The following is an 11,435-nucleotide window of genomic DNA, read 5'->3' as shown; positions in this document are numbered from 1 at the left end:
TCAATTTTTTCTCTGTTGTTTTTAGAAAAGGTTAAGTTGGCTAATATCAAACCCATTAATTAATCTATTTCCAAAACGCTTTGATGTATTAATTTCAAGATATTAAAAAATAGTAAAAAAAATGTTTTTAAAAATGACTATTTCTTATGTATGAATAGTTACTATTCACTTGTTCCTTATCTCGGCTGGCTAAATTGATGCGAGGTCATCGTTTACCTCTCCTGGTGTGCGGCCTCTGGTTTGCTACGTGTCTGCTCAGAAATATGCCCTTCTCAGACTTTGCCTTGTTATCTTATTTTATTTTTAATTTTTTATTTCTTTGATTTTAGAGAGAGGGGAAGGGAGAGAGAAGGAGAGGGAGGGAAATGTTGATGTGAGAAAGAAATATCGACTGGTTGCCTTTCGTACATGTCTGGACGGAACCCCCACCCCAGGCATGTGCCCTGACTGGGAATCAAACGGGCGACCTTTTGCTTTGCCAGACAATGCCCATCCTGCCCAGCGACATTGGTCACAATACAATGGACAGGTGATGTATTGTAGAATTGTATACCTGAAACCTATATAATTTTATTAACCAATGCCTCCCCAATAAATACAATAAAAAATACATTAAAAAATAAAAATATAAAAAAATTTTAAAAAATACATTTACAGTTCACAAAAGAGTGAACGACCCAAACTGGTGAATATTTCTGGATCTCTCTTTCTCTTTTATGTTTGTCTGTGGCTCTGCATTTCTTGATTCCTTCAGACACTCCAGGCGTATGATTATTAACTCCCTTAGGCTAGACCAAGGCAAAAACTGTTGGGTCCAAGGGAGGAGGATTTTTTTTTTTCTCTCTTCGCGAAGTGTCAATGAGAAGTTTAAGCCACGCGGCTCGTCTAAAATGGGTGGTTCCACGGTCTTCGACCCGTCACTGCGCTGAGGGGGAACAGGAGGCGGGGCCTGGAGCTTCACTATTAACCCAGAGGTTTCGGCTCAGGGCGCAGTTGGCCGGCTCCAGGCTCCAGGCTCGGGGACGCTGAGGCTCCGCAGACGCGGAGGAGGTAAGGGACGGCAGGGGATGGCTGAGGGCGTTTGGAAATCGGGATGGACGGACATGAGCTTCAGGAAGATTGGGGTGGGTGTTCACAGCGCGTTATTTCTGCGCTCTTGGGAAAACGAGGGATCTTCCTTGTACCCCGCTCACGCTGACTCCTTGTATAACTCAGGGTCAATGTGCACCATGTGGTTTACATTTTATTTGTGTCTTTGTTTACTTATTTATTTATTAGAAAAAGGTCTTGTTTATTTATTTTTAGAGAGAGGGGCAGGGAAAAGAGAGGGCAAGAAACATCGTTGTTCCCGAGAAGCATCATCAGGTGCCTCTGGTACTTGCCTCGACCGGGAGGGAACGCACAACCCAGGCACGTGCTCTGACCGGGAATCGAACCGGCGACCCTTTGATTTGCAGGCTGGTGCTCAGTCCACTGAGCCACACCAGCCAGGGTCCCACACCCCCTTTTGACAACACAAACTGCTGCTAGGAATTGTCAAATGCGCCTGGGTTGGGAGACCCCTGGTCGAGGACCCCTGCTTTTAAGTGTTAGTCACCACAGCCGACAACCATGTGCCAGGCGCATCATCAGCGCCCCCTTATCTTACCTTCAGTTTGAGGGGCAGGTGTTATCACCCCCTCTTACGAGAAGGAGTCTCATCCTGGGAGGGCTGGCTGATTCGCTCCATTTGCTCACAGCCATTTAAGCTGAAGCGCGACATTCCATCGGCTCTGGGCTGGACGAGCCTCCCCCAATGGTCGGAAGTACGAAGAAAGTGAGGGATTTCAAGCAAATGTGTTACCTTTACATTTTCCCGTATGGGATGCGGGTTGTCTGAGATTTCTAATCACGTCGCGTTATTGCTGAGAGACAATCGCTGGGTTTTTCCCACCCACAGGGTAAAATCGAGCCTTTGACGACATGCCCCGCGCCTCTCGGGGTCACAGACAGTGTGTTCCCCAGCTGGGAGCCGCGGGGCGCCCTCTGCGGTCCGGGTCCCCCCTCCCCCCGTGGGTGAACCCTAAAATGCGCACTTCATTTTATTTCATATTTTGCAGGGACAGGCTATTTCTTTTCTTTTCTTTCTTTTTTTTTTTATTGGCCAGTGACAGTTGGCACACAACATTATATTACTGTCATTTCGGGGGGGTGTGCAGCACCGGGGTGAGACGTTTGTGTAACTCCCGATGCGGTCTCCCCGATGCGTCTGGCGCGCGCCCGGCGCCGTTCCTCGCCGCGTTCCTCGCCGTGCTGCGCGCTGTGCGCCCTGGGCCGCACTGCGCGTCCCCACGACTGTCTTTGCAGCTGCCAATTTGTGCTCTTAATCCCGTCACCTTCGTCGCCCAGCCCCCCACCCGCCTCCGCCGGCGGCTGCCGGTCCGGTCTCCGTATCTCTGAGCCTGTTTCTACTGTGTCCGTCAGTTTATTTTGTTCTTTAGCTTCCGCCTAAGGGGGACGCCAAGTGCCGTTTGTCTTTCTCTGACTCCCGCCGCTCGGCACCGCGCCGGGCGGGTCCCCCCGCGTTGTTACCCATGGCGACAGTTCGTCCTTTTTCCGGGCTGAGTCCTATTCCCTTGCACGTCTGCGCCATTTCTTTGTCCAGGTGGCTGTCGGTGGGCTCTGAGGTTGCTTCCATAGCTTGGATTTTATTTTATTTTTCTTTTCCGTGATTTTGTGGTTTACGTCAATGCGAAAGGAACCTGAAGGGATTAAAACGGACCCGCCGAATCACGGCCTTCTCACCGTCCAGACGGAAAACGCCAGGAACGCCCCCCTCCCCGCGCGGGGGCGCATCTTCCCGACTGTCAGCGACCTTGCCCTGACCGTCAGGGGCACCCCCACCAGGGGCGGGAAGGGGCGCTGCCGTTTCCCTACCTGCTGTGCGTGGAATAAAATGCGTCTCTGGGGAAAGTAGACAGTGGCTCTTGACTTCAGGAGCCAGGTGTAGGACCCCTGAAAACTTTCTTTTTAAAAACCTTGTTTCCTGGAAAGTTCAAAGGGCATTAGGTTTTAATCCATTTTCTGGGAGGAGATTAAGTGTTCAGGCTCCGTTAAGCAGGTAAGTGCCTTGCGGAGGGCCGGGGGCTGGGGTGCGTAGGCAGGAACGGGAAGGCCGCGGGGTGGTCCAAGGTTACCTTTCAGGGTGAGGAAAACGAGGTTCTGGAGCTAGACGGCCGGGAGAGTCACACAACATTGGGGATGCACTGAGTGGCCCAAAACTGTACCCTTTAAAAAAGAATTCGAATGGTGACTTTTTCTTGTGCATTGTACCCCAATAACAAACTATCTGTAGGAGCTTAATTCTCAGAGGATTTTTTTTTGTGGTCACCCTTCCTTGGAACAAAGAAGGAAACATTGGGGGACAACCTTAGGTTACTATTCCCCATGTCTGCCCTGGCCCGGTGGCCGAGTTGGTTGGAGCATCATCCCGTGCACCCAAAGGCTGCGGGTTTAATTCCCAGTGGGAGTGCGAACAGGGGGCAACCGATCGATGTCTCTCTGTCATATCAGTGTTTCTCTCTCTCTGTGTCTCTCTCTCTTCCCCTCCTCTCACTCCCCTCCTCTCTCTCTCAAATCAATAACCATCCTCTGATAAGGATTTAAAAAAATCTTTCCCACGGTACTACACCCCATGGAATTCCCTGCTTGTAACTATGTTTCTATACCTTCCTACAGAGTCATGGCTGACATAGTGATAAAAAAAAAAAATTACCAATCAATTCCCCATGTCTTCTCTTGATGAAAAGCCATGTAAGCTGACATTATTATCAGAGTGTAGGACAATCACGCATCATGACCGCATTTAATTTACAGGGAAGGACAACATTGTCCCACTGAGAAAACGCACCCCCGGGCTGCGCCCATGTAGGAGCCAGCGTCTAGGGGCCATTCGCACATGGGGACCAGCACCTGTAGTCAAAGGCGGACATCAGAGAGTAACAGTGCGGATTCACTTCCAGGGTGTTCAATAAGGGACCAGTGAATGGCGTCTTGTATTTCGAGGAGGGCTTTTGAGGGGAGGGGAGGGCGGAGTCACTAATCTCACCCCCCCAACCCTCCCCCGACTTCTGGATCTATTACAGAGTAAATCCCTTCTTTAGGTCTCCATTAGGTGCTGGCTTCAGGAAGAGTTCGCTCAAGTCACATTGAAAACTTTTCCAGTGAATATGGATGCAAACCGGACATTTCCACGGGGCCCTGGGAGACCCCAGGAGAGCCCAGGATCCCAGCCGCCGCCACCCGCAGCGCCGCTAGGAACCCTCCCGCACGGGCAAGGCTGGGACACTGAGATGTGGCACGTGGTCTTCAGAGCCTTCACCTGCTCGGAGGACTCAGACCCGGTCCAGGATCTGCGGAAACTCTCTGAGCTCTGCCGCCTGTGGCTGAGGCCAGACCTGCTCACCAAGGAACAGATCCTGGACAAGCTGGTGCTGGAGCAGTTCATGATCTCCATGCCCCTGGAGCTCCAGGTCTTGGTCAAGGACCGTAATGTGCAGAGTTGCAAGGACCTGGAGGACATGCTGAGGCATAAGGAGAAACCCAAGGAATGGGTGAGCAGGACCCCCAGGGTCGACATGGGGAAGGGGGCGGGCTTGAGTGCTGGAATTTGGAATCGGACGGGCAGGAAGGATTGGTTCTGCATCTCTGGTTCTCCAATGGGGACCTGTGGCGATATCTGGAGCCGTTTTTGGCTGTCAGAGTGGGGAGCAGAGGGGATGCTAGAGATCAGAGATGCCGCTCATCGCTCTGTCCTGCGCAGGACAGAATGATCCAGCCCCGAATGTTGACTATGCCAAGGTTCTGTAACCCTAGTCGATGCCCATACGTTAGGCAAAGCGACCCTTTGGGTCTTCAACCCTAATGCACGGCACCAGTAGATGGATTGAGAGGTGCTCCTGTGTGTCTTCACTGTGTGGCGTTATCCTGTGTGAAGTGGTTCAAGACGCAGCAGGCAGTGTGCCTGTCCCCTGCGAAGGATGGAGGAAACGGGGCGAGGGCACGCGGGCTTACTTCTGCCTTGCAGCTCAGTTAAGAAGAGCTGTGACTACTTCAGAGGGATTCCCAGGGTGGGCCTTTTTTTTTTAAAATATATATATAGATTTTTAGACAGAGGGGAAGGGAGAGAAACATTGATGTGCAAGAGAAACAGCGATCTGTTGCCTCTTGCACAACCAGGGACCTGGCCTGCAGCCCAGCCATGTACCCTGACTGGGAATCGAACCAGCAACCTTGTAGTTTGCAGGTTGGTGCTCAATGCACTGAGCCATACCAGCCAGGGTTCCCAGGGTGGTCTTTTGGGGAAAAGAGACTGGCGTGTGCAGAGAACAGAAATCTCGAAGAACTTTTGGGGACAGCATGGCCAAAGGGTGGAGGGGTGAGTTCCATTTTGGGAAAGCCAAGCAGTCAGGGGTTGGCAAATTTTACCTGTAAAGGGACAGATAATAAATCGTTTAGGCTTTGCCGGGCCATATAGTCCCATGGTCTCTACCATGTGTGTGTGCGTGTGTGTGTGCATGTGTGTGTGTGTGTGTGTGTGTGTATCACAGCCCTTCATGTCAACAGTAAAAATAAAAGCAAAGTATAAATCCCATTCTTAGTTTGAGGGCCGTTCAACATAGCCTGCCAGGCCCCTGTCTGTGGGCGTCCCAGTGGAAAGGCATCAAAACTTAGAACAGGCCTGGGGATGGGAAATTAAAATGGGGAGCTGGACCCATGTAGAATGAGGTTGAGCGATGGCATAAGATGAGGTCATTGGGAAAGTGAGTCTTGGGACAGGAGAGAGAATGTCTGAAGGTGTCCGTCTAAGGAATGCTGCTGTGTAAGGTCTGGGTGAGGCAGAGAGGACCGTGAGAAGACAAGGGTGCAGGGGAGGGAGAGCAGAGGACTCTGAAGCGAAGGGAGGCAGACGTGACCTTCACGATAGCCTCATGAGTTAGACTTATCAGTTCTGCTTCACTGGTGGGGAAACTGAGGCACAGAGAGGCGGGAGCCTCAGCAGTGTCAGGAGACATTCCTGGTTGACACAACTCGGGAGGCTGTGATTTTAAACAAGTATTCCCAGTCAAGTGGGGGCGTCGGATCGGAGGCACACAACGAATATGATGCATCCTGTTCTTTTCTCGTTTGATGTCCTCTCTGCAGACGGTAGTCACCTTCGAAGGACAGAAGTTTCTTGCGCAAAACTCAGACGTCCAGATGGCTGAAGTGGAAGCTGGTGACGCGGACCTTGTGATGGACTTGTCCATGAAGTCCCGAACCCTCGTGAGTGAGGTGGAGGGACATCCCAAGAACAGCCAGGAGGTCAGCCCGGATCCAGGGAACCAGCCAGGAATCACGGACATGTCAAGGGCGCAGGTGATTGTGTGATGCCTCTGGGGACAGGTGGGAGAGGGTACAAGGGGAAGCAGCAGGCAGGGTAATTGGGACATTCGGCCCAGGACAGAACAGGACCCATTAAGGCATCCCAAGGATACATTAAATCCCTAGACATTTTTGAACTAATGTGAACAGTACAGACGCACCAGCCTTTGTCCCTCCTCCAACAGGCAGGCCAATGAGCTCAAAGCTAATTTTCCTCAAAGGCATTTCATGAAATAATAATTGGCCAAAGGACCAGTTTTTGGAATATTCTCCATTCCTTCCATTTAAAAGAATGGGTTTCCCCTGGAGCCCTTTGCCTCCCAAAGACCTTCACAAATGTCTGGAGACATTTTTGGTTGGCTGACTGGGTTGAGGATGCTATTGATGTCCAGTGAGTAGAGATCAGGGCTGCTGTTCATCATCCTAAATGCACAACAGAGAATAATCCAGCCAAAACATCAACAGTGATGACTCAGGAGATCTGGGTCTAGAATAATTTTGCTCCCACAGTCAGGGGGCAGTTGGGATGACCTGGTGAGGTACATTTAGAGAATTAAGAGTAAAAACTGTAAGATATAGCCCTGACTGGCATAGCTCAGTAGGTTGGGCATCATCCTGCAAACTGAGAGGTTGCCAGTTCAATTCCTGGCCAGGACATATGTCTGGGTTGCAGGCCAGGTACCCAGTTGGGGGCAAGCGAGAGGCAACTGATTGAAGTTCCTCTCACACATCCATATTTGAAAAAAAAAAAAGAAGAAGAAGACAAACCCCGTAAGTATAGATTTGATTGAAAGTTGTGGAGGGTACAGATGAACGACAGACTTGGGAGTCAGGTGATGGTTCTCGGGAGTGAAGCGGTGGCCCCAAGCAAGTCTGCGCAGAGCTGCAGAACTGCACCGTTCGGTTCGCTGGGGTCTCAGGTCAGGGAGACGGGTAGGGTGGGGGGAGGAGAGATGGGGCTTTCAGTGCTTGAATTTAGACACATTGATAATCACCCGTGGTTGTCAGGGTCAGGAAGCCCTCCTGCCAGAGACCATGGCCAAGGAGGGTGACCTGGCGGGTCCGAGGCCCACACAGATGTTGGAGAAGGGCCCATTGGAGGATCAGGATGAGGCAACAGTGCTTATGTCTCCAGAGCCTCAGCTTCCGACACCTGGTAAGTACGGACACTGGGACTTTAGTGGGGTTAGTGGCCTGGCCGGGCAGCCAGCATTCTCATCTCTTGGGGACAGTTGGCCCTCAATGCCAAGCCCTCCCTGTCACCGACCTTCCAGGGCGCCCTAGCATCCAATCTCAGGTCTGTTGATCCATGGGAAATGCATTCGATGGTTTTGAAAATGCTCTTGGTTAAGTGTTATGTGGTGTTTTTCTTTCAGAAGTCCCTGTGGGGACGGAGGGTGAGGAGAATCTGCGCGAAGGAACTGGCACTGACAGTGCAGATGCTGATGCACATTCCACCCACAATTTGGAGACGGATGTTTTGACTCAGCTTTGGAAAAGAAGAGATTCTCAGAGTGCGAGAGGTCCCTCCAGAAGAAAACGGGACAACACCTCTACTCCCCAAGGTGTGCCGGAAGGAGGAGCCATCTCGTTGGATAAAGGAAAGTTCTCTAGACAACTCAGGTCCAATTCAGTTCGCGCACCAAGCACCGAGAGACCAACTGGTCGCCCTGTCAGAAAAGAAGCCACGAGGCAGGTGCCGTATGAATGTGCAGATTGCAAGAAAAGATTTAATTATGAATCTCAGTTGACTATTCACCAGAGGACACATACAGGAGAGAGGCCCTTCGAGTGCCAATTTTGTCTCAAGAGGTTTATTCAGCCTTCGGATCTCCGAGTTCACCAGCGAATCCACACCGGCGAGAAGCCGTACAACTGTAGGGTCTGTCGGAAGTCGTTCACCCACGACTCCACACTGCGCGGTCACGAGAAGGTCCACACCGGGGAGAAGCCTTATCCATGCGAAGTCTGTCACAAGTGTTTCAGCCACAGAGGGAACCTCAACGTCCACCTGCGCACCCACACGGACCTCAGGCCCTACCGCTGTCATGAGTGTGACCAGGCCTTCCGTCAGCTGGGGACATTTAAACGCCACCAAAACACACATTCGAACGTGACTTCCCAGGGATTCCAAGTCCCTTCTGCCTAAGAAGGAAATTAATTTGTCACCTGTGTTGCAGAAACGATATATGGCGGGTTAAACGCTTACAAGGTTTCTGGTTCCCACTGGGGCTTCTATAAATTGGAATTAACATCTTTGGACACATACAGCTCTTCCCTAGTGCTTTCCATTTGCCGGTTCTTTACAACCTACCGTTTTCTTCCTCATAGGATTTTTTTTTCTCGGTTGTTCATGATGCTATTATTCTTCCAACAAAATGCAAGTCTTGTTAGTGGTTTCAATAAACATTTCATCATTCAGCCGTAATCTTGTCTTTGTCCTCCTGTTGTTTATTTCGTTGTAGCGTAGGGCCATCCCAGTGGGGTGGCTCGATTTCCTACAGGATACCCAGCGAGGAGTCCATTTCTGCTCGTGGCCACTGTTCCCCACACCTGGGCCGCCTCTCTAGCTGTGGCCCCCCAACCTGCTGGGTCCTTGTTGGAAATTAAAACCTGCGAAGCAGAGACGCGAGCCGGCGGGTCCAGCGCGCTGGTTTAAACGAGCCCTCCAGGTGGTTGCGATGCTTAGCGCCCTGACCCGCAGCCCTTCCTCCTGGTCCTTAGGCCTCGCGTCACCTGGTGCGAGTTCTGCTTCTTTTTAGTTTTACTTTGAAATCATTATAGCGTCACAGGAAGCTGCAACGAAAGCTCTAGGAGGTCTCGCGTATTAAAAATAGGCCTGCCAGCGGCACGGGTGAGAGGATTTAAACATCTGTGGGGACAGGGAGGCGGGACTTGCTTGTATTTCTCCCCATCCCCTTGCCGCCATTCCGGCCGTTTTCAGAGCCGACGGTCTGGTTTTGGTCTCGACAAAGCCAGCGGTCGTTTCTCAGGCCTGCGCTCATTGAAACGCCTGCAGCGCCCATGAACTTGACCTGGGCTCGCGCTGGCCTGACCTTCCCCTGCCACTGGCTTCTCCCCTGCCTCCTTCTCGGTCTCACACCCTCCGTTTTGCCCCAGGTTCATAAGTATCAACACGCCCTTATTATGGGTAACTGACCCCAGATTGTTAGAATGAAAAATTTAAAATGGCATTGACTTGTACATATTCACCATGGAGAAATGATAAAAATACAGAGAAAATAAAACATTTAAGCAGTGTTCTTTCAAAAGCCGGAATTTTTTTTCTTTAAGTGGTTTTAAAAATATTTTCTAAGAATTGCTGAAAACTAATATTAATACCTGGATATAGCAACTGTCAGTGTGTTGGCAAAGGAACGCCCTGGTCGGGGTGAGCGTTGTGGCACCAGGAAGACTGAGCTTCAAAACGTTAAAGGGCGCAACGTTAGCAACGCGGAAAATTACCTTGTCATTGATATTAAAGAAAAACATTTCTGACACCGTTAGGTTCAAGGTCGGAGGAGTGACAGGGCGGGGGAAATCAGGGCTGCGGCGTTTCTTTGCCGATTCAAGTTTTTCGCCGAACAAAGTGGCGATGACTAAGCTGGTGATCCGAGCCGCGCCGGCGTCTCGGTTATTTCGAACACCCTAGATTGATACGTTGGAACTGTTGATTCTACAGCGCGTTTGGGTAGTTATTACGACAGACGCCCACCAGGTGGCAGCAAAGGCCTTTGAATGGGCTCCGCTAGATGGTTTTGCTACCAACTTAAAAAAAAGGCTCTGATTTTATTTAGCTACACTTGACGAATCACAGAAAATTATGAGTATAATAGTAATTTTATATTATCATCTATATGCACATTTTCAAAAATTTATGTGTATGGCTTTAGTAATCCTTTTTCTTTTTTTCCTACTTATATTTATTAGAATGTAATTTTATGCCTTTTTAATGTATGAATGAGCAATTGGCCCTTGTATTTTTTTAAAAAAATGCTAAACGTGAAGGGATTAAGAAGTACAAATTGGCAGTTACAAAACAGTCACAGGGATTTAAGTACAGCATAGGGAAGGTGGTCGATAATATTGTAACAATGTCAAAACACTATGCTCTACATCTGAAAGGAATAGAATAATGAATGTTAAATGTAATTGCAAAACTAAAAAATCAAATAAAATTAAGAAAACAAATAAAATAACCGATGCTTTAAATGGGGAAATGTTTTTCTAACTGAGATACCAATGAATGAGTATCTTTTCAAAAATGAAATCTTTATGCTCTTAGTGTGGGGCTACATCTGACACTTCATATAGTAGCTCACATGATCTGACATTTTGTCTTTTATCAGAATAGCATATTTAAGTTTCACGATGAAATATTTTATTCTTATACAATTGTTAACCCCCAAGTACTACATAGAGATAAAATGGTGATTACTACATAATGATCTTCTAATTAACTTATAACTTGTTTCATTCATAATGCAATTTTAAGAGACCAAAATGATCACTTAATCTATTTTTAGAATTTCTTTTTTAGCCCTGGCTGGTGTGGCTCACTGAATTGAGTGCCAACTTAAGAACCAAAGTGTCGGTGTTCAATTCCAGTCAGGGCACAAGCCTGGGTTGCAGGCCAGGCCCTCAGTGGGGGGCACGTAAGAGGCAACCACACATTGATGTTTCTCTTCCTCTCTTTCTCTGCCCCTCCCCCCTCTCTAAAAATAAATAATAAAATCTTTAAAAAAGTATTTTTTAATTTTTGGTTTACAATTGACACCCAGTATTGTGTTAGTTTCAAGTATGCACATTTTTAATTGTAACAAATTCCAGGAGCAATTGCCAAGCTACTATATAACCTCTCCTAATGTCAGGATTTTTTAAAGGCTCAGAAAGAGGAAATAGAAAGACAATCATGATAAAAAACAAAATTTACCTTGGTCATTGAATAAAATCTTTAAGAAAATTGGTGAGATGCCAAAGAGGAAAAAGACTTTAGAGCTCCTAATTCCAGATGCATATAGGATGCCACCTTG

At 48.8% G+C, this 11,435-nt stretch overlaps 1 protein-coding gene across 1 annotated transcript; it reads left to right on the top strand.

The window, feature by feature from the left end:
- The first annotated feature begins 4,331 nt into the window (after nt 1–4,331).
- LOC129082441 (zinc finger and SCAN domain-containing protein 5B-like) lies at nt 4,332–8,551 on the top strand. Its single transcript, XM_054588141.1, has 4 exons — nt 4,332–4,592; nt 6,184–6,396; nt 7,411–7,558; nt 7,779–8,551. Exons 1-4 carry the CDS (start codon nt 4,332–4,334, stop codon nt 8,549–8,551), a joined length of 1,395 nt encoding a protein of 464 aa, XP_054444116.1.
- The last annotated feature ends 2,884 nt before the right edge of the window (nt 8,552–11,435 follow it).

The sequence above is a fragment of the Pteronotus mesoamericanus genome, unplaced genomic scaffold (genome assembly GCF_021234165.1).
Source record: "Pteronotus mesoamericanus isolate MK-2021 breed Mesoamerican mustached bat unplaced genomic scaffold, CSHL_Meso_final scaffold_128, whole genome shotgun sequence".
In the NCBI taxonomy this organism is placed as follows: Eukaryota; Metazoa; Chordata; class Mammalia; order Chiroptera; family Mormoopidae; genus Pteronotus; species Pteronotus mesoamericanus.
Note: the sequence above shows the minus strand (reverse complement) of the source record. Positions and strands in the feature narration are given on the sequence as shown.